Here is a 24,022-nt window from a genome sequence, read left to right on the forward strand (position 1 = left end):
GGCTTTCCCTCCAACCTCATTAAGCATTTTTTTTAAAGTAAAAACTCAAGTGTTACTGAGTCCTAGAGCTAAGGAAACCCAGTTGTGATTAGAATAAAATAAAAAAATGGTGAATTTTAAAATAAAAACCCATTGGTAAAAAAGAAATTTGAGATTTTTTTTTTCCCTAAGTGTCAGAACCAAGAGAGTGGTTGCTGCTATACAGCTTTCTGGTTTAGACAGAAATGGCATTCATCCCTTTATCTCCTGGTAGAACATTCTGGAAGCTAGTCAATCCCTTTAAAATCACCCACCTTTTCTTACATCTTCATTATGTATAATGAAGCACAAAGTGCTTAAACCACATTTCTCTAGTTAACTAAGTGCATGGTTATTATTTTTAAAGCTGTTTCTTTGGCATTGAGGTAACAAATACCAAGCAGGCTTCACACCATCCTAAGAGCTAGATACAGGCCTAGCGTTTACAGTTTGACAAAGTACATTTTGTGTTTTCTTTTAGTTTCTTTTTTTATACAAAAAGTTGACGCAAGAAGAATGGCCAAAAGACAACATGGAAAGATGCTAAAAGTTCATCAGGATAAAGATGTGAAGGCAGAGCTAACATACTACTTCATGATGTTGACCAAACTGATGGAAGCAGTAGGATGCAAGAGTGAGCCATCAGAAAAGGTATGGAGTAAAGGCAGACTAGGCATGCGCCAGTGAGCTGGGACTGCTCAGTTCCTCAAGGGGTAGGGACAATAACACGCCATCACCTAAGAAAACCTATCACATGTGTCCATGCTATGAACAATACATCCCTCATATGCCCTTGAGAAACACATGCACACACACACACACACACACAAGGTCCTCAAACTCACTCACTCACACACACACCCACACTCATACATCACACATGCACTCATACCACACACACTCACACAATACTCCTCATACACACACTCACACATGCACACACACTCCTCACACTCACCCACACTCATACATCACACATGCACTCATACCACACACACTCACACAATACTCCTCATACACACACTCACACATGCACACACACTCCTCACACACACCCGCACTCATACATCACACGTGCACTCACACACACCACACACACTTACACACATACTCCTCATACACACACTCACACATGCACATACACACACACTCAATCCTCACACACACACTCACATACAACACACACACACACTTACTCCTCATACACACACCCGCACCACACACACACTCACACATACACACACAATCCTGCTGGAACTGGAGAAGTGGCTCAGTCAGTAGGCTGCCTGTCATGCAAGCATGAAACCTAAGCTCACATCCTCAGAAGCCACATTTTTAAAAGCCAGGCTGAGGGCAAAGACAGAGAACTCTGGAGCTCACTAGCTAGCAAGTATGGCCAATCAGTAAACATAAAATCATATGTAGTATGACCCTATCTCAAAAATAAGGTGACAACCAACACTGACCCGTGATCTCCACAAGCACACACATAACACACACACACACATACACACATACACAGAGAGAGAGAGAGAGAGAGAGAGAGAGAGAGAGAGAGAGAGATATCACACAAAAATAAGCTCTCCTGAAGTTGTTTAATTTCATTTTTTTCTTTGAGACACAGATTTATTCTTTAGTGCAAGCTGATCTGGAACTCCCTGTGTAGTCCAGGCTGACCTGGAACTCACCAATCTTCAGATCTCAGCCTTCAAGTCCTGCAGTTATAGGTATGTGCCACCATGTCTGGCTAAAATATAAGGTGTGTGTGTTTCACCTAAGTTGTATTGTTCTCATTCTCAATTTCCTTGTTCCACTTAACAAGATGTATTTTATATCCATCTAGGTTGCCATAAAGTGAGTTAATCCCTTCTCATTGCTACATGTGTTCCAATATAAATACGTCATTCTCTAGACAGTTCTTATTGTGATAGATAATTTGGTCATTCCCAATAGCTTTCCAATACCTGCAAATAACAGGCATTCATAAAGTGACTTCTGATAGGCAGTTAAAGATGGACTTCATGTGTCACAGGTAACAAACGCACAGCTTTTGCTTTGATGGTGCCTAAGCTCTCAGAGCATAGCGATTCACACTCACGGAGTCTAAGACTGCTTAGCTCTCCCATGTACTCACCAATACTTTATATTACCTGCTATCTTAAGTATGACGAACCTGAATCAACATTGGATTACTTGAGGACAGAGAGCACATGTTATATCCCAAAAGATGGGGGGAGAAACTTCTGGACATGATAGGTAGATTCATTTTTATTACAGTAATGATTTCATGAGAGTATTTGCAAATGCCTGAACTCACCAAATTGGGGGAGGGGGTGCACATAGTATAAGTTTAAAAATACTGCAAATCTAGTTGGATGGAAATGCCGTCTCAATTTTTTCTTTAATATTAAGTTCAAACATTTTTCATTATGTTTGTAATACATTTTCTGAGAATTTCTTAGTTCATAGTCTCTGTCCATTTCTCTCATATAGTTTTTGAATGTACATTTACCTAGTGGCATTGTTATCGCTATCACTATTACATACTGATCATATTTAGTTTATGCAGATACAAATATGGCTTTCTATATTAAAATGGTCCCAAGGAGGAACATGTCCCTTGCCTGCTGGGTCTGAGGCAGTGCAGGCCCACCAGCATGGACACTGTCAGGTGCTTGAGAACTGGCAAACTCTCCTTAAAGTGGAAGACACCGATTCCTTAGTCACTGTGCTTACCCTCAATTCTGCCATGCAGGCTCCTCAGGACACTGGCTAGGCCACCAAGCTCCATGAGCTAGGACAAAAGCCTGCCTCTGCCTCTCCCTTCCTTACCATCCCCCTCCACCCTTCCCCCCTTCCCCTTCCCCTCCCTCTCCCCCTTCCCCTCCCCCCTTCCCCCCTTCCTCTCCCCCTCTCCCCCTTCCCCTCCCCCCCCTTTCCCCCTGCCTCTCCATTCCCTTCCTCTCAACACCTTGGAGACTCTTTTATTTACCTCTCAGGACTGGGTCCTTCATCAAATATTCATAACTGATTTTTCCAAAGGAAATCCTGTGTTATTTACCTGCCTGTCAGCACCACTGAAGGACACAGTCTGCTTGGCTAACAACTTAGAGGCAAATGCTCTTTTACCCAAGGACATTACAATTCTTAATCACAAAAATAAGCATTAAATATAACTGGCTCTCTAGAACAAAAGCTCAGCTAAGAATTAGCAAGTGCAGTTCTAACTCCCAATAAGGCAGGGCCTTCCTTTATCCCTATCACCTCTCTGTTTCAGTCCCAGAGACTAAAGGAAGCAGTCCTTGAGTCTGGGGAGTAAAGGGGACTCTGGCATCTTTTCCAGAGGCAGTATTTCTGTTATTAGCCTTGTCATCTAGAAGTGTAAGGGGGAAAAAGAGCAGTGAGGATATCAGCTTGGGCACCGAGGAGAGACCCTTACTGACCACAGGCAATCAATTCAGAAGGTGAGGCTGTCCAAAGACTGATTAATCAGCTTGCTGAGGGAAGAAACACTCAAGAAGCAGACGAAGTATGACTGTACTACAGAACAATTGCATTGCTATGGGATTTCTCTTTCTGTCAAACAGACCAGATCTTCCTGCAGCTCAGGAGTCACCTTGGAAACATGTGGGATAATGCCATGTGTGGAAATTGCTTCTTGAAGTAGCCGCTAGAGCTAGCTTACACACTCACCAGACATGTTAATTAATATTGCACCAGATTTGTGTCCATGATCAGCTCTGCTTTGCTTAATCAAACTCCTTTACCAGGTTAAAAAAATAAAATAAAATCCACGTACAAAGAATGAATATCTCTTAGGCACAAAGGGATAAAGGACCACGTGACACCAGATCTGCAGACAACTGGCACTATAACTAGCAACCATAACTGGGAAAAATATTACAGGAAATCATTTTGCAAAACTATCACTTGGTACATGTAGTTTCATTTTATCTTATGTATCTGTGCAGGCATGTAGATGGTGTGTGTGTGTGTGTGTGTGTGTGTGTGTGTGTGTGCCAGTATGTAGGCTATAGGTCAACCTACATGATTGTTCCTCAGCATCTGTCCACCTTGTTCTTTGAGACAAAGTCTCTTGCTGAGACTCAGAGCTCACAATTAGGTTATCTTGGCTAGCCAGCAGACCTGGGATCCTGCTGTCTTTACTTGCTCCATTCTGGGATCACAAGCACATACCACCATGCCCAATTATTTATATAGCTGCTGAAAATCAAATGTAGGTCCTACGCTAACACAGCAAGCACTTTGCTGACTGAGCTACCTCCCCAGACCGTACGTACTAAGTTCATTTTGTACTGAGCAGTTAGACCTGACAAACTCCCACAGTAGAGCATGCATACACATTTCTTCCTCCAACCCAAGGCTCCGTCACCCTAGTTCACCCTGAATTTTGCTATAAGATATTCTGCTGTGGCCATTTTCCTGTGGGCCCTCTGCTTTCCTTACCTCAACCATGACCTGGATGTTCCACCACGGACTAGTTCTCACTGCCTACTCTGCCCATTTGTGCCTTGATCCTGACCTGGCCACTTCCCAAACAGAAGCTGAGTCAGATGAGGAAATCAAGCCAGAGTGACAGGCAGTGATAAGAAGGTGGAAAGACTCAGCAAGGCCTGTTCATCCTGAAGACACTGCCCTGCCCCCCAACACGGCCGCACAGAGACACTCAGGGTTCTAGCTGCCTGGTTAATAGGAGACAAAGTCAGTAATAACTTAGTGAGCTTGGGTCTTTGCATGCTCTGAGAGTTTGCCCAGCAGCAGAGAGCACAGCTTTAACAAGCTATTCTGGCAAGGTTAAATTATTTGTTCAACATGGGAATCATTAGCGCCTCATTCATTACGAAATGAGAGAACAGTGTGGCTGGATTCCCCAAAGGGTCAGCTGCCAGATGAAATCTCAGGACTGAAATCACTATAGTCGTATGATATTTCTTTAGGGATATAAAATATAAATTGAATAAAAGTCCTTTCAGGGAAAATGGGAGCTACGTGCACTGCCAAAGTTGGCCTCTGTTGAATAAATTGCTACAGAACTTTCTCAATTTGATGGGTGGAAGGGGGAGGAGGAAAGACAATGTCTCGCAAACTGAACCAACGCTAAATGAAAGAGATTAACCAATCAGTAATTCCAAGACCAAATGGGTCTACAGATTAAGATGCATACAACAGCTTCTCCTGATACTACTGAACCAGCCACAGGGACAGAAGACGAGGATTCTGTGTTACATAAAGGTGACATGAGACCAAGTTTATCAAGGCACACTGGTCCCATATGGGTGACCCTTGTGATGTAGAATTAAGAGCTTCCCTATCAAAGCGAAGGCAGAGCCAGGCAGTGGTGGCGCACGCCTTTAATCCCAGCACTTGGGAGGCAGAGGCAGGTGGATTTCTGAGTTCAAGGCCAGCCTGGTCTACAAAGTGAGTTCCAGGGCAGCCAGGGCTACACAGAGAAACCCTGTCTCGAAAACCAAACAAACAAACAAACAAAAAAAATCAAAGCAAAGGCAGGTGGAACATGAACTTGGGGCTAATTTAACTTGTTCACAGCCACTCCCCTTGCCCATTTCCCTGCCTTGGCTCCCTCCCTGTGATATAAAGAGAGAGAGAGAGAGAGAGAGAGAGAGAGAGAGAGTGAGTCTGTGTGTACATGCAAATACCTGCAGAAGATACAAAGGGTGTTGGATCCCTGGGAACTGAAATTACAAGCAGTTCTGAGTTGCCTGATGTGGATGCTGAAGACTGGGCTCAGGTCCTCTGGGATGATGTTTTGACCCACAGAGCCATGTCTGCTGTCTCTGGGGCATCTTTTAATACAAGCTGAACATCACTTATCCAAACTGCCTAAGCCCACAAGTGTGGCAGAGTTTTAATTTGGAGGGCAGATTTTTGGTCTATTCGACCCAATCCTACACATGAACTTCGTTTCTGCTTCATACATGCCTTAGACATATTACAGTGGCTCATCACATCATGTCAGGTGCAAAACTAACACTGCAGCATCACATGGCATCATGTCGGCTCTTGGAACATTTTAGGCTTTAGACGTTCAGATAAGGGAATGCTGCTCACCCTGAATGATACTGTCTTGGTGATGATATTATTGCTTGGGATCATTAGGCATTGTAACCTTACAATTCTTTATTTTACACATCCAGAACGGGGACACCATAAACCCAAAAGCAACATGAGTTGTCTTAGTCATGGTTTCTATTCCTGCACAGACATCATGACCAAGAAGCAAGTTGGGCAGGAAAGGGTTTATTCAGCTTACACTTCCACATTGCTGTTCACCACCAAGGAAGTCAGGACTGGAACTCAAGCAGCTCAGGAAGCAGGAGCTGATGCAGAGGCCATGGAGGGATGTTACTTCCTGGCTTGCTTCCCCTGCCTTGTTCAGCTTGCTTTCTTATAGAACCCAGGACTACCTGCCCAAGGATGTCATCACCCAAAATGGGCCCTCCCTCCCTTGATCACTAATTGAGAAAATGCCTTACAGCTGGATCTCGTGGAGGCATTTCCTCAACTGAAGCTCCTTTCTCTGTGATAACTCCAGCTTGTGTCACGTTGACACACAAAACCAGCCAGTACAGGAGCCTTCCCTGTGAAACAGCACAGCTCTTTCTTCACCGTGGTGCATTTCACAGCTGGTAACTACATACCCAGCACTCACCTTTGTTCTGCATTGGCACATTAGCATTTCCCATTACTACTGCAGACAAAGGCAAGCCCTTAGTACAGGCCTTTTGCCTGGTTTGTTCACAATGGCATTTCCTCCAGATTTTAATCTCTCCAAACAAAAAACAGGAGAAGAAAAAGCAAATTGGCCTGCATACAGTCTGCATTGAGGCATACAAGCAGTGATCAAGATTATTCCAGGGGTCTGTCCAGTGAGCACTCAAATGGAAAATCACATAATGGTTTTGGAAACCTGTTTGGTTAAGAAGTTCTGAACATAGAAGATTCTAGAACTGAAAGCATTCACACCTTTAAATCCAATGAAATGTTAAAAGTACAGTGGAATGAAAAAGAGAATATATAGACCAGAAGAAATGGAGATTAGATATGACATGATTCACATATTTGGCCCCTATAAAATTTGGAAAGGGGGATATTTTAACACCCCACCTGCCTACTTAGAGACACCTCTAATTAGAAACTCACATGGCCCCTTACCTCTGTTTTCTGTTTTTAAACTTTTATTGTAATCATAATTGTGTGTAAGAAATAATATTATTTTGCAATATTTAAATATATGTATATATGTGCCCTTAGTATATATGCTTTGTGCTATACAGAGTGATAGACAGGAATCAAACTTTTAAAGCATAAAATATTTTGTTTAAGAATCATTGCCAAACAATTTCTTTTTTTGTATTTCATGTGCAGATAAATTATTGATCAAATAAACTTGGATGAGCAAAGCAAAGAAGTTCTGCTCCGTTCATTCTAAGTGCCAATCTAGCAAATTGCCCATCAAGCTTCCATGGAGTTGGCTTTTGAATACAGTAGTTATTTACCTGACAAAATCAGGAGTTCAATGATCTCTGCATCTCCCAGGAATGCAGCCACATGAAGCGGGGTTCGTTTCTCAGAATCCTAAAATACACAATATCAAAGTATGCAACAGTCAGTGGAAGCTGGATGTTAAGATGGTCGCCATTCGCTCTGAGGTCCATGCTAGTAGAGTAAGGTTGAAGGCCAACCTATGCAGATGAGTTTAACAAAAATCCCAGTACAAATCATGAGAAACCTCTCTGTAAGTGGTTGGTTAGATAATACAAATGGCTCCCCAAAACAATATAGACTATTGCTGATGCCCTTAGATTCCTCTCAAAGGATTAAAGTATGCCCCTATTGCTGAAGATACTGCACACTCAGGACACTTTAGGACATGAGACACATATTCTAGCTGGATCTCACCTGAAAGTCTCTTTCCTGCAGTCTATCTTCTATAGTACCAAAAAGTACTGCATGTACTGTCAAATTTATCATAACAGTCTACCCAGCTGTGACACCGATGACCCATAACAAAAATCAATATAGCAAGATATCCACAGAGGTGTAACAGTGGGGTTCACCTGTTGGTGGTATCCAACAGTTGTCTAGATGGATGTAAGGCCAATCAACAAGAACAGGACCATGCCTGGTATTAGAAACTTAGCCAACCTTCCCCAGGGCTAATGAGTCCATGGATTTTAGAACAGAATCTACTTCCGCCACTGTGCTAGCCTGGCACCATTTTGCAGCTACATTCTAGATCTTATCTTTATATACAGATAAGGGTTGCTATCATCTCTCATCACAGAAGCTTCTCTCTACAGTAAATCTCCACTGAATACAACGCAAAGGTGTTCAATGGATTTCGAGGAGCCCAGCCCCAGTGGAGTTAACCGTAGCACGGCTACTGCATCTATGACTCAAGAATAATACAGAAGAGGGGGCAGAAAGACTGACTGCATCACCCAGCTTTGAAAATGAAGCTATGGTGTTTAAAAATGTGTGCACTAAAATGAGAGTCAGATATATTAATTTCAGCAATGAACTTTAAAAATCCTCCAGGGTTGAAATTTCTTGGATGTAAATAACAGCTCTTACTCCTCCTTGACCTGACTCTGGCACAACTGAGACACTCGGGGAAACAGCTTGAACTGAACCAGCCCCTAAGCATGGCCACCTCCACAACTTTCCCCATTGCCTGAGATTCCTGGGACTCACTGTTGATTCTATTACTCCTGTCACCATTTTATTAGACAATTGACCTAATGACCTTTTATTAGCCCAAGGATAATATTCTCCTGAGTTATTTTCTCACGAAGCCCAGACCCTCCCTTTCCCTCTGTCTCTTTTAAACTATTGCTTTGTGCGTGTCCTGTCAGAAACAGACAGTAGACAGGGGACGAGACAGGGCCTGATCTTCAAACCACTTAAGCCGTTGGGAGACCTAGTAAGTGGTTTTATGGACTGACATTAACTAAACAAAATGAGTAGCTTGAATTCTATGGGAACTTACACCATGCACGTATGTGCAGGCAACACTACTGATAACTAAGAACAAAACAGTCTGCAACTAAAAAGCAATCATATAAGTGACCACCGTGAACTATGAATTACCCTAGCCTTGAGAACAAAGGTTAACTGTTTGAAAACCTACATGCTAATATAAGAATCAAGTAGATGCTTTTAGCTATTTAACTGTAAAACCATCTAAGACACAAATATTCTCTTTCTTCATTGGTTTTCCATTCGTCTACAAACATTTGTTATCTTAACTTCCTACTTTCTCAAAACTACTCACTATGCCTGCTTAAATTTCCTCAGGTATTAGGGCAAAAGTTATATAATTGTGTGTTCTTTTGTGGATGGAATTAGATCCAGGGCTTGGTTGAACAAATTCAGCCGTGCCCAAGTGATTTAAACAATGATAATCCTAGCTCAAATTATGACTTCATCTTACCTGAAGCAAAGTAATGCTCTGTTTGAGAACTTGGACTCAAATAAAAAGAAAATAGATTCCAGCTTCTCTCCCCACCTTGTGAATGTTGTTGGTCTATCATTATATGGCTGGATTTGCTGATTCCAAGGTCCTTTATATGACACAGCTTGTTCAAACTTAAGTTTCAATAATAGTTAGAAAGTGTATGGTATGAGATTGTATTGTAAAAATTCTTAGTATGAATCCAAGTAGTGCTATTAATAGACATTAAAAGGATTCCAGTAGCTTACATAAGAACTACTTCAACTGCAAAAGAACTACTGTCCCCCCTTCAGTGACATGGTAGACATACATGTCACTGCAAATGGAGACCTGTTTACCAAAGCAAAGAAGAGAATCATGGGCTAGAAAGATCTTAGCCAAAAACAGTACATCTTCATTGCTGACCAAGGTTGCTAACATCTGCTCTCCACAGCAAGGAACAAGCAATATAGAAGGACCATGAGCCAAGGCTGAAAGACAGAGTCACAGTGTTGTTGTGCTCAACAAGCTGAAACTCAAAGGTCACTAGATATCACTCTGTCATAAGTGAAGCCACTGGTGTCAGCAACACAAAGACAGGAGGCAAGGATAGATCTCAGAAAGGAGAGAGTGGCTGTGATCCTGCTGGGAAGGGGTTCTAGGCTAGAAGTTCGCAGCCAGCGCTACCCCAGAGCATTTGGAAGAGGCATGCCTATTTGGTAATTATAGCACTCTCATTTTACCTTTTCCAAACTGCTTGGCTGTAAAACATCCCTGCTGGCAGAGACACACAACTATGTTCTCAAATTTTATTATTGTCATTTAAAAGAAAAAAAAGAAGCTGAGCCCTGCCCAGGTTATAGATTCTCCCAACACAGCAAATTGATGTGGGAGAATTATGTGTCATGGTCCCAATGTGAAATATTTTTCTTAATAAAAATGAAAGCAAGGATATCATTTTAGAATTTCGCTTGGCAGTCTAAACTCCTTTTGTTCTAAGTTTGCTTTCTGTTGCTAAGGATAAACAACACTACCAATAGCAACCTTGGAGGGGAAAGGATTTATTTGGTTTATACTTCCAGGTCACAACCCATCATTGAGGAAGTCAGATCAGGAACTCAAGCAGAACCCATGAAGTAATGTTACTTACTGTCTCATACTCAGCTAACTTTGATTTTTGGGGGGTGAGGGATTGGTTTTTTGAGACAGTGTTTCTCATTATAGCCCTGGCTTTCCTAGAACTCGCTTTGTAGATCAGGCTGGCCTTGATCTCATAGAAATCCACCTGTCTCTGCCTCCGCAGTGCTGGGATTAAAGCATGTACCACCACTCAGCTTCATTAAACTTTCTTATACAGCCTAGATCTACAGCCTAAGGATGGTCCTGCCCATGGTGGGCTTGGCCCTCACACAACAATCAAGACGCTCTCTCATAGGCATGGCCAAGGCCAATCTGATTGAAGCAAGTCTTTAAGTGTTCTCTTCTCAGATGAAGTAGGTTGTATTGAGTTGACAATAAAAACAAACCAGGATAGTTTTCCTCTAGAGTCCTCCCTAAACCCCATCAGGGGATATGCAATGAGCATAGTAAACATCCTTAAAATGGAGCTTACAAGAAACTGAATAATAATTTAAAAAAAGACAATAGAAAGTGACTTGGGAAGCGAAGCTGGAAGCAGAAGGTGCTTATACAGTAGGCCATGTTGATGCACTAGGACCTACAACCCCAACTTGGATAGGGGAGATGGAATGCAGAGCTAGCACTGAGACCTTCACAGAAGGACTGGCCTTTCAAGTTTAAGTTTGGGTTGAAGAAAACTCAAGACTTCATATAGGCAGGTAGCAGGGGGCACCTTGTCCTGGGCTCCTGGTGAGGGGGTGAAACTCTCTACTATGCACCTGTGTCCCCAGGATTTCCCCTCTGTGATTTAGAATTTTGAATTTATAATACCTGAGTGTAGTGGTTTGATAGGTTTGACCCCCATAGACTCCCATGTTTGAATGTTTGGCCCATGGGAAGTATCACTCTAAGAAGATGTGGCCTTGTTGAAGGAAACGTGTCTCTGTGGGGGTGGGCTTTGAGGTGGCTCCTATGCTCAGGCTCTACCTAGTTCAGATGATAGTCTCCACCTGGATGCCTTTAGATCAAGATCTAGGACTCTCAGCAACTCCAACACCATGTCTGTCTGTGTGCTGCCATGCTTTCCGCCATGATGATAATGGACTGAACCTCTGAAACCATAAGCAAGCCCCACCTAAATGTTTGTCTTTATAAGAGTTGCCTTGGTCATGGTGTCTCTTTACAGCAATAAAGCCAGAAAAAACTTTGTAATATATAAACTTTCAAATTGAAAATGGGTTTAAAAATTAGTCCTAGATCAATGGTATCCCTTTGTTTCTATAAAGAAGACCAAAACCTCGATGGAGTGATATGCTCTCTGTCCAGGCAATCCTGTGAATATACAGATGAAATCTCCACTGAAGAGGAACTTCTTTCTAATCCCAAGACAGAAAACCTTTATGGAAACAATTCACCACAAGCAAAGATGACAGACAAAGTCAGCAAGAACCTAAGGTAACAAGGAATCCAAGCAAAAATTATGTATAATGTCTAAACTTAAGATACAAAAGACAAAGACTAAGGTGAAAAGCCATTGTTTTTAAAAGAGCAAAGTATGGAAGCCAGGTATGGTGGTACACAGCTGTTGTACCAACATGTGGGAGGTGGTGGATCATTTCAACCCAGGACTTCAAGATCAACCTTGGCAACAGAGCAAAGCTATATGGTTTTTAAAGAGAAAATAGTAAATATATATGGATGAAGCAGTATGGGAAGCAGTACTATTATGATTCAAACTATCTAAAATTTTTGTCTAAGAATACTGAAACTACAGGAGAAAGAAAAAATAATCTTGGAAGAATGGGGGAAAAGGATGGTGACTATGATGTGTATTCCCTAACAGTCAGCCATCTTTCCTCACGTAAATATCTGCTTAGAAGCTATCAAATGCAACATGCTGTGAACAATATTAGGAGTACAAAGTTAAACAGATCCAGTTCTCTCACAATGAAGAATCGTGGGGTCTAGTTATCACCTCCCTAAAGCAGGACAGTACTATAGGTAACAATAGCAGAATAACTGTGACAGCCATGGTGCCAAATGCTGGGGTAAAATCAACACATGTCATAGTGAATTCTTCCCACACTCCTCCTATTCTGAACAAGTCTGGACAGAAAGTCTCAAAGGACATGAAAAAGTATCACTTGGAAACTGAAAAAAATAAACATGTCTTACCCAGGGGCCCTGGAGTCTTTCTCTAATGGCCCCAGTTTATCTGAGAACCTCAACCAACCACAAAGCCTAGTACATGCGTCATAGGATGCCTGGAGGGGAGTTTCTGGAAAACCAAGACCAGGCCAAGTACAAAGTAGCATCTGGACACAGTGGCTGAGCTGAGTACTCTCACCATTTACGTCTCTTCTCATCTTCCATCAAACTGGTCTCACCATGACAAAGTGACTGTTCATCCCTCAACTCTTCACAACACCCTTGAATACAAGGGAAAGAATAACTTAGCAGCATCTGGAATTGGCTCCTGAGCATGCTATCACAGAGGAGGATCCCTTTCCATTACCCATGTCTTAGGCAGGGTTTCTATTCCTGCACAAACATCATGACCAAGAAGCAAGTTGGGGAGGAAAGGGTTTATTCAGCTTACACTTCCATACTGCTGTTCATCACCAGAGAAGTCAGGACTGGAACTCAAGCAGGTCAGGAAGCAGGAGCTGATGCAGAAGCCATGGAGGGATGTTCCTTACTGGCTTGCTTCCCCTGGCTTGCTCAGCCTGCTCTCTTATAGAACCAAGACTACCAGCCCAGAGATGGTCCCACCCACAAGGGGCCTTTCCCCCTTGATCACTAATTGAGAAAATACCTTACAGCTGGATCTCATGGAGGCATTTCCTCAACTGAAGCTCCTTCCTCTGTGATAACTCCAGCTGTGTCAAGTTGACACAAAACCAGCCAGTACAACCCACTAGCACCAATGCCAGACAACCCTATGCACATAGAGAGACACATGGGACGAGAGAAGACCCATGTCCTCCAGAAGGAAAGCAGATGAACACTCCATTCTCTGAATAGCCAGAGCCACACAGTGCCAGCTGGGCTCTGAGCTAAGTGTGCAATATGGCAGAGATGGTCAGCAGAGGAAGTTCCCAAGTTGTCTGTTTACCACGAAGAAGCAGATGAAAGAAAAGGAGGAAGTTGAAGTATGAGCACACAGTGAGCTTGATATGGCCAGGCCCTTCTGGAAGCTGAAGACACTGTTAGACAAGCAGTAGGAGGGGTACCCCACGCCTCTGTCTTGAAGAATTGCTTATCCTGTACTTTGGGAATCCTTGGCTGAAAGGGCATTATTTTCTTCCCATTCTAAATATCTGTCATACAACAAACAAGTCTCTTCCCTAGGTATGACTAATTTGCACACCAATGCACACACTGGAGCAATATTAGAGGTTGAGTTGTCTCTTCAATTCTAACTTCCACTAAAGATCAAAGATGCTGGAGAATAACTGACAACTTGGGTCCAACTAGCTTAACTTGATATGAATAGAGATTGCCTGAGACAAGCAGATGTCTGAAGAAGCACGTAATAGGTACCTTGGAGAGATTTCAATCATGTGAAGAAAAGAGACTTGGATTTAAATTTTTTAAAAAAGCATAAAATGGTAAGGAAGCTGAGTCTTGAGGTTAGGAACTGGAAGGCTATAAAACAAAACAAAACAAGTAAAACAGAAAAAACAGAAAGAAAAGAAAAAAGGAAACAAATATCAACCTTTTTCCAAAATGGGTGTGTTTATTTTTCGACTGAACTCCACATAAATACCGAGAGGTATTTATGTAACAGGCCAACATATGCCCACCAGCAAACTCAAACACGGTAAACCCGTGTCTGCTTCAGAAGCCCTGTTTGAAAAGTATCTCTAGAGTTAAAATTCCACAGCTCAGCTCAACAAAGCAAACCTTACAGAAGACAGAAGACATGAGAAAGACACACACAGAGATAGAGAGAGAGAGAGAGAGAGAGAGAGAGAGAGAGAGAGAGAGAGACACAGACAGACAGACAGACAGATTGATTTCAGTTCTCCCCCTAAGTGGTGCTGTAGTGTGGGTTTTCACATACTCCCCTCTGTGTGTGCTCATGAGGCATTCTCTAGGGCAGAGCCCAAGGACAGGAAGCTCTAGACACAGAGGAATACACACATTTCTTTTATTAGGTGTTGCCAAATACATTCCAAAAGTAGTTTGCCAGCCCCACAAATCAAACAGATCTTACAGACATAAGATTCTACTCAATGGCTGGGAAAAAGACATTTGTCTCAGCATCCCACGGAGTAGTCTCCAAAACAGATTACATTCTAAGAGTCAGAGCAAGTCTTAACAAATAGAAAATAAATCAAATCATTTTTTTAGCTTATCAGATCACATAAAAATATGACTCAAGGCATAGATACTTGGGATGGCTGCAGGACAGTCAGTACATTGAAGAGGGAGGAAATTAAACTGTCTAGAATCAAATGAAAATGAGGGTACAACTGAGCAGGACTATGAGGGTACAGCTATGGCAACTTTAAGAGGAAAGTCTTTAGCCGTAAGCCCTTACGTTACAGAGATGTAAGTAAATGACTCAGCAATTCACTCTGAAGCCCTGGAGAGGGAGGAAAAAAAAAGAGAGAGAGAGGCTGAGCCAAACCCCAAATCAAGGCAGAAATTAACGAACTAGAGTAAAAAGGTAATACAAAGATTCGGTTAAATAAAGATTCACATCTTTGAAATGTTAGAGCCAACAAACACTTAGCAAAATAACCAAAGGAATAGACAAGAACCAAGGTATTAAAGTTAGAAAGAAAAGGGGGACATTAGCCTTACAGTCGTAATATGGTATATAATGAAATAAGTGGACTAAAAATACTGCATTTTTAAAGAAAGAACATTACAACAGATGCCAGTGAAAATCCAGAGAATCATAAGGGAGTAGTGCAGAACACTGTATTCAAAAATTCTTGAAAATCTAGAAGTGGATAAATTCCTAGACACACAGAACCAACCAAAATTGAATCAAGAGAATATAAGTAACTTAAGCAGATCTATAACAAGAAATGAGACTGAAACTGTAACAGCATCTCCAACTCCAATGAAGATATCCCATTCAGGTCTGAGAGCTACAAAGGCTCTCACTCTCTGCTCATTGTCCAGTGGTGGGTCTCTTTGCTAATCCCCATCTGCTACAAAGGTGAGGGCTGAGTGACACATTGATCTATGGGTATAGGAATATGTCCTTAGGAGTCATTTTATTGCTATGTTCCTCAAGCAGAATAATAGTGACAGGTCTAGGGCCCATGTGCTATCTGATTCTCAGGCTCTTGGCCACGTTAGCAGGTTTAGATATGTGTTTCATCTCATGAAGTAGATCTTAAATCCAAAGAAAGACCTGGAAACAGATAACTTCTACAGACCTTTAAAGGAGAACTTAATGCTGATTAAAATTAGGCAGGAGACCTGAACAGGTATATCATCAAAGAAGATATACAGAGAGCAAATAAGCACATGAAAAATGTTCAACACCATTCATTCTTAGATTAAAATCATGTTAAGTGTTCATTAAGATTGTTGACAGTGAAATGACTAATAATACCATGTGTTGGTATCACATGGTCGGTAGAGGAACCCAACTATCATATACTGCCGGTGGAACCAGTACAACCACTTGGGAAAACAGCTTGACAATTTCTTAAAGATTGGACCATACAATCTAAGCACTCAGTCTTGAGATTTCCCCCAAGAAATAAAAGTTTATGTCCATGGAGAGACCTGCACAGGTATATCCAACAGCCTTACTATAATACACATAATGGAAGTAATCCATATATCCATCAACAACAAATGGGCACACTGTGCTGTCACCGTATTATGGAGTAGGCTCTTTCACTCAACCCATAAATTACTGGAGGTCTGCCACATGACAAGCATTGTGCACAATCCTGAGGCTATAGCCAGGCAGAATCCCTGCCAAACAGACAAATGAACAAACACCCTTGCTCTCTCATTCCAGGCAGTGGACGTCCTACTTCAACATTCAATTAAACTCTACCATCAGCAAAAAGAGTTGATGGCACAGTGCTAGAAAAAGTCCCAGAGGAGACAGGGTTGGGGGGAGAAGGATTGTGAGAGGGAGTGGTCAGGAGGGGGCCAGTGAGCGGATTATAAGGTGGAGGAGGAGGAGGAGGAGGAGGAGGAGGAGGAGGAGGAGGAGGAGGAGGAGGAGAAGAAGAAGAAGAAGAAGAAGAAGAAGAAGAAGAAGAAGAAGAAGAAGAAGAAGAAGAAGAAGAAGAAGAAGAAGAAGAAGAAGAAGAAATACATACATACATACATACATAAAATGGTTGGGATAGATGTATTCCATGAAAGGAAGCAATAACACTCAGATCCACTTTAGACCCAACAGTGACTGTTAGGCCTTCCTCCCTCACCCTCACCCTTCTTTCCCTCTCTCTGAATAAATTAAAAACTAAAGCCTTTGTGGGGTGTTGTGGCTCACAGAAAACTACTTTAACTAGTTTTAACTATTTTAACTAGGCTGATTAGTACTTTAACAAAGTTTTTTTTTTTCCTTTTCCCTGTCTAGGTGGATATTTTAGAGACAGAGTTTATTTGTAACCCTGATGATAAAATTTACTGATGCAGTTGTTTGGACCAAAGGTATCAAATCAGGGCATCTTGCCATGTCTGGCCTCAGTGGGAGAGGATGCCCCAAATCCTGCAGAGACTTGATTCACGGGGGGGGGGGGATATGGTGGAGGGGGACAGGGAGGAACTCTTCAAGGGGAGACTGGGAGGCAACATTTGAGGTGTAAATAAGTAATTTCTAAAAAACAAAACAAAACAAAACAAAACAAAAAAACCATCAGTGCACCACACCGATATGTGCACTTGATTTCCTCTGGGTGAATTTTTATGGGTGCTCTCTGCCTGCTCTCTCCTGACTGTATTGCAACAACTGCAGTTTAGAAACAGGAAGATCAAATCCCTTTTGTAAGTAATAAAAGACTTAGCTATCAATAAACAAAGACAGGACTGCTCAGCTAAGCTGGTTTAAAGCAATTACAGAAAAATAACGGCGCCCAGGCTTGCTTTCCTGTCCAAAGCCTTCATTATCTCACAGCAGGCTTTAAACTTTTGACTTGTCAATTTATATCTTTGCAAATAAACAAACCATTACATCTGTGATCAGTGATGATAAACCTATAATTTACCTAATGTTCCAGAAAGTTACCCAAACACTCTTCTGTACAGTGCTGCCACAGATTCTTAGAGCAATGAGGGCAAGCAATCCGGTGAGTGCCGTTGTCCTCAGTCACCAGGACATGTGTGCAGGCTCATGCCAAGCTGCTGAGCGACCGACGCGAAGTCACAAAACAGTACTTGGCGGCCTTGGACTCTCTGAGAACACCACGGAAAGTGTTACCCGTAGACCTTCTCTGAGGACGCTGTGCCTCTGCTTTGGAGGCCTTCCTATCCCGGGGCCTGTGGGACTCTCAGTCACAGGAGCACACACACTCCCATTGGGAAGAATAGAGTCTGGAACTCAGACTGCACTTGACTCCATCTGAGTCACATAAACTATGTGAGTTTGGACAAATACATCAACTTCTCTAAGGTTTGTTTTCCTTTTCTACAAAATAAAAATAGTATTGCTTCCCTTGCAGACACAATGGGGATGCTGATTTAGAAAAACAAAAACAAAAAAAACAGCTGTGCTATTATTACTCTTTGTGGCTTATCTTGTTTTTTTTTTTTTTTTTTTTTTTCCGGCTCCCTTGGTGATTCTAGAAGAGAACAAGGAGACAAAGTATCTTTGCAGAAATGATGTGATTATCATCATCAGAGCCAAAGCCAACCAATAGTAGCTCCGCCCCTGATTATCCCTGCCATCAAGTAGCTAACTCGCTGGTTATAGCCTGTATCCTATTATAAATTGTCCTACCTAAGCCAACTGATGACTGGAGCCTTTCTCACACTCTAGCTTAGTGCTTCTCATCCTTCCTAATGCTGGGACCCTTTAATACAGTTCCTCATGTTGTGGTGACCCCAACCATATGCTACTTCATAACTGTAATTTTGCTAGTGCTATGAATTATAATGTAAATATCTGATGTGTTGGCTATGTGACATGCAACTTCCGAAAGGGTCACGACCCACAGGTTGAGAACCACTGCCCTTGACCTAAACCCTAAAATTCTTTACCCTCAGTCCCCTGGGACCCAGATCAGTTTCTTCCTCTCAGAACTACCTCAAGTACTTACACATCTCGGCACATTACCCGCTCAGAAAATGTCCTGCCTGTGGTAGGCCCTTCTCTCTCATTCAACAGTAGCAGAGAAAGGACTGGATAAAACCTGGACACATGGAGATGTTGGAGGGGAGGTGTTTAATTGTGCGCGCGCGCGCGTGTGCGTGTGTGTGTGTGTGTGTGTGTGTGTGTGTGTGTGTGTAAATGTGCACGTGCAGAAGTCAGACAACAGCCTTCAGATGGTAGGCCTCAACTTTCCTGCTTGTCTGACACTGAGTCTCTCCCCGGCTGAGTAAGGCAGACAAACCGACCTTTGAGCATCCGTGGATTCCCCCTGTGCTGCCTCCTGTGTAGCCATGGGGCCCTCTGGAATTGCAGACATTTGTGCTACTGCGTGTGGCTTTTACGTGAGTTCTGGGGATCCCAACTCTGCTCGGGCCCTGTCCTGAGAGTCTTATATGTTACCTCTTCCTTCCTTTCCTAAGTCATGAGAACTGGGCACCCTAAGCATAGACCCTCACCAAAACCTTCTGACACTGAAAGTTTTCTGCAGAGTGGGACCCTTATATTATTTTTTTAAATAAAATTTCCTCCTTAGTACTTATAAGCAAATCCACCACAGACATATAAAAGTTCTCATAACAGATAAGTCTGGGACCCACTTTCTGCATCAGCAAACGAGGAAGCATTCCCATATGGCCTTTCTAACCTGAGCCAATGGACAGAAAGTCAAATTCACTACAATATATCCTATACATTGCCTTATGTTTAGAGGGTCAAATGCGATGCTAGCCTCCCAAGCCCTGAATCACAGGTTGCTGTGGGCGGTCCCAGAACTGGGAGAGCACAGCCACAGAGCCACAGGGCCACAGGGCCACAGGGCCACGGGGCCACGGGGCCACGGGGCCACAGGGCCACAGGGCCACAGAGCCACAGAGCCACAGAGCCGCACTTCTCAGAGACGCAGGATGTGAAGGAGGCACTTCCCACCTCCAGATGCTCTCCAATAGACCTGGACTTCTTGAGAATCTGCCCCACAAGCCGAGTCATGGACATGCAAGTGCCTGTTATAGAACTGGACTTGATGGGAAATGTTTCTCTAACTCGATTTTGCGCAGCTTGGCAGTTGCAACCTATTATTTTCTCACATGGACTAAGCCCTTAGGATCCTCACATGATAATCTAGCTTCTGAGAGCAAAGAGAAGGGCAAGAATAGGGTCTTCCCCTACAAACATCTCAAATACTTTTGCTCTCGGTATCAGAGAAGACCCCAGGAGGTGGTGCTCATAGACGCACAAACACTGGTTGTTTATTTGAGTGGCTGGTATGCTTTATGCTTTCTCTATTGAACTTACATAGCCATCATTTTCACCTAAATGTAGCTTTCTTTGTGTACTGGTGCACTCCTGAAAGCCATCTACACTTTAAGTTATATAAAAAAACAATTCTTTCCAGTGAATTATAAAATAATAAAAAGTTAACATAAATGATATATGGTTTGATGAGATGAGGGTCCTTTGTATCACCCCTGGTTTGCTCCGGATTTGAAGTCTCTATTGGCTCTGTGGCAATCTGACTGACCTCAGGGTGATGTGCAGTCTCTCCAGCACATCAGCTTTTCATAGAGAAACTTGTTGATTCACCCCCTTTCCAAAGCCTCATAGCTTGGTGAGACACACCACCCTCCCCTGCTTCCTACTCATCAGCCCCAGTCATCAATGTGTTTCATGCTCAGTCTTGAAATCACCCAAAGGTCCCCTCACCATTAGCAAGACAAAGTCCCATAATTCACAGCATATTCCGCTAGGTGGCTTTTTCTAACCCCATAAACTTTTCTTGATGTTGTTGCTTAGTTTGGGGACTGAGCCTGGGCCTTCATACATTCTTAGTAGAGTATTCATTCTAACACTGAGCTACATCTCCAGCCCCACTTCCTTTTGTGTTGGAAGCGAGATGGGATCTCATGCAGGTCAGGCTGGCTTTGAACTCAACATGTAACCAAGGCTGGCTTTCCTCTCCTAATCTTCCTGACTTAAGAGTGCTAGGTCTAGAGGCACACACTTGCTTGCCTGGCTTGCAGCCCTCTGTTTACTTTTCCCTTTGAGACAAAGCTTCACTACGTTGCTCAGACTGGCCTTGAATCCACTCTGCAGCCTAGGTGGGCCTTGAACTTTTCATCTTCCTACCTCAGCCTCTCAAGTAGCTGGGACCGTTGGCCTATGCCAGCCAGCTTCTATATTATTTAATGTTAATCTTGGATGATGCCCCGGCTTCATCCAAAATTATATGCTTTCACTTTAAGTACAACTCATCTAACATGGATTCTGTTACTGAGAAACCAGACCAACTCCATCTTTGATTCAGGCTCCATCTTAGAAGACCTGACCTAAGGTTGAACTTGAGTTAACCAACAAGCCTACACCTAGCACTAGTTTCCAGGCCACTCCCTAACAACCACCAATCAGAAGTTAAGTTTATGGTTTGGCTCCCAGCACCAGCCAATCATTTTAAAGGACAGCAAATTCCATAATAGCCCCACAATCAGATTTGCTTGCCTCTGTAAATGCTTGCTTGAGGCTGGGCTTGGGGCTGCACCCTTCCATCCTGCTGTGTCAGGGTTGGCAGTGAGCACAAGGTTGAGCTTGAATAAAGACACTGTAGTGTGATTGCATCAGAATTGGCTGCTTGGTGGTCTTTTGGGATTCTCAGACAGTTAATGGGCACATTACTGTCTTATAGGTGATAAGATGTTTAGTTTTTAAATCTCTGAGCACCAATGGGAAATCATATGTTATAACCTTTGGCCCACTTCTTATGCACCATTTTACATCTAAAAATCCTTCTGTCGTCTTCCCTGCCAAATTCAACATTGTTCAAAAAGCAAATTTCAGTCAGATGGAAATAAAGAAACATGATGCTCTGAGACACCAAGCAAATCCCTGGAGAAGCAGCAGGAGCCTCCAGCACAAGGACCCTAAAACCACAAACTATGGAGTCCTTGATTTGTGGTTTGCAGTCACTTGGAAGAATTCTTCCACACTTAGCTTAGTACCCTTTCCTCTGAAACCTCTTCGGCTGATCCACCAACACTGCACCTTGGCTGCACCATAAGGTTCTAGGATGGCTGTCACAGAACCTGAGCTGGGGACAGAGGGCAGGTAGAGTGTAGTTATCCAATATATCACGACATCTGTGCACAGTGCCTATTCAACACATGTCTGATGACTTGATTTATCTTAGAGTGTCTACTGAAGCCTATGACCCCAAAGGACAAAGACCTGCCCCTCTGAGGGTGGCCTGCAGGTTTCTGTGCTAAGACAGAACTAAGTGGGAGCCATGTTTTCTTAGGTATCTTGTACATCCTCTAAACTTGAGTGAACAGATCAACCTGGATCCCATCATGGGCCTTGTTTCAAAGCCTTCCCGTCCATTGGGGTGCTCTCAACTAGAACCATATTTGCAGTCAAATCCAATGAGTGAGAAATGTAGCTTTTATGAGAAGGTGGAGGCAGGACATGAAGTTCAGCTGGTGCTAGACCCCCTCTGTGATGGCTGCCTGCTGTAGAACTATGTTTTCTGTGATACCTCACCTACAACAATAAGACCCAAAGAGTGGCATTAATGTGACTCCAAACCTGTCTCTTAAAGTCCCACTCTTAAGAGGTCAGTGATTTGTCAGAAACACTGACTCTAAGGTTGGTTTTTGTTTTGTTTTGTTTTGTTTTGAAGTCTATATTTGTCTCTGGTTAGCCTCAGAGTACACATGAAATGATCAGACCTCACTAAAATAAAACTACTGGTAAAGAACATTCCAGGCACAGGAAATGGGGATTCTGGAACTATCAATGGAGTTAGAAAGCAAGCCAGAATCTGGGGAGAGAGGAATTGCTGGCAGGGAACGCTTGCCCTCCTTCTAAAAATGAGAGGGCTGGAACTGAAGTTGGGGGAAAGTCAGCATCCACAGGCTTCATAAAGAACATAAAAAGGAAGCAGGATTACAGTGTCAAGACTTTCCAAGGGTCAACTCCCAAAGACAATGAGGTAAGCTGGGAGATCCACCTCCTGGTCATGTCATGGGACAAGAACCTAAGTTTACAGGAAATTCAGTTCATAGAAAGAGAAGCTACTGTAATTCCAACACAGGCAGATAGAAACTTTCTATAGTTCTTGGGTCACTAGTAGCATGGCCTCAGACACTGACAACTGCATATGGGCATGTCCAACAGCAACGCAAGGACAGATTGGAGAGGCAGTGGAGCACAGTTACTAGGTTACTAGAATCTCCAGGCGGCACTGAGGGCTCAACACTCGACACACTTTCCCTTTCCCTCTGAGGTGCCAGGCTGATCTCTGGAGGCAGCACACTGTGTGGCTCATAGTTCATATACTGTCAGCTGAAGAGCAGTGCCCAGGGAGCCCATCACACAGCTACAGCTAGGGCAGGGCCACACACTGAGGAAGGAACAGAGTGGTTAGAGAGCCCAACCTCTCCCTGGGCCTTCACTTTCTGCCACTGTGATTTTCTTCCACCAGGCCTGCCTCTTGGCCAGAACTACCGCCGCCGCCGCCGCCGCCGCCGCCGCCGCCGCCTCCTCCTCCTCCTCCTCCTCCTCCTCCTCCTCCTCTTCCTCCTCCTCCTCCTCCTCCTCCTCCTCCTCATTTTCTCTACCCCTCAGTTGTCTGGATTTGGTTCACTGTTTATCCCACATCTGGTTTTAGCCACCTGAATGGCAGTACGTCTAGCAGACTCCAGAGGTCAAAGGTTAAAATCAAACAGGAACAATGACCTTGGACGAGTCGCTAGCCCCCTCTCTAGCCATCATTTCTCTGTCAAATGAACATAATAATCAGACTTTTTTCTCCTGAATTGTGGGGTGAGATTCTGCTTAGAAAGTACCTGGCAGGACTCCTGCTGTGTGGTCACTTCCCAGAAACTGCTGCCCATCACAGCTAGCTCCTCTTTTTACTCTTTCCCTAACATGCCCCTTCTGGCTTGCTGATGGGAAAAAGAAGGAAAGACAGAGTGGGTAGAGATGGGTCTGGGAGAAGATGAAGGAGGCACCTGCCAAATCTGGTCTAAATTCAGAGTAATCAAGATGGCCTCAGCCAAGCAGGTAAGAGTAAATATGTCTGAGGCCAAATACCTCCTGCAGTAGGTTCTAGGTCTAGAGATCAA

The 24,022-nt window shown here is 43.2% G+C and overlaps 1 protein-coding gene across 11 annotated transcripts in view; it reads right to left on the reverse strand.

Annotated features, from left to right (window-relative positions):
• Ankrd44 (ankyrin repeat domain 44) overlaps nucleotides 1-24,022 on the reverse strand; it is a 283,644-nt gene that overhangs the window by 139,557 nt on the left and 120,065 nt on the right. For 7 of the 11 annotated variants that reach the window (XM_006496071.4, XM_006496073.4, XM_006496070.4 and 4 more), the window contains one exon: nucleotides 7,557-7,635. The exons of the other annotated variants lie outside the window; for them this stretch is intronic. In XM_006496071.4, the coding sequence (XP_006496134.1) occupies nucleotides 7,557-7,635 (79 nt within the window). The remainder of the gene's footprint in view (nucleotides 1-7,556; nucleotides 7,636-24,022) is intronic. 11 annotated transcript variants of the gene reach the window in all.

This window comes from Mus musculus, chromosome 1 (genome assembly GCF_000001635.26).
Source record: "Mus musculus strain C57BL/6J chromosome 1, GRCm38.p6 C57BL/6J".
Taxonomy (NCBI): Eukaryota; Metazoa; Chordata; class Mammalia; order Rodentia; family Muridae; genus Mus; species Mus musculus.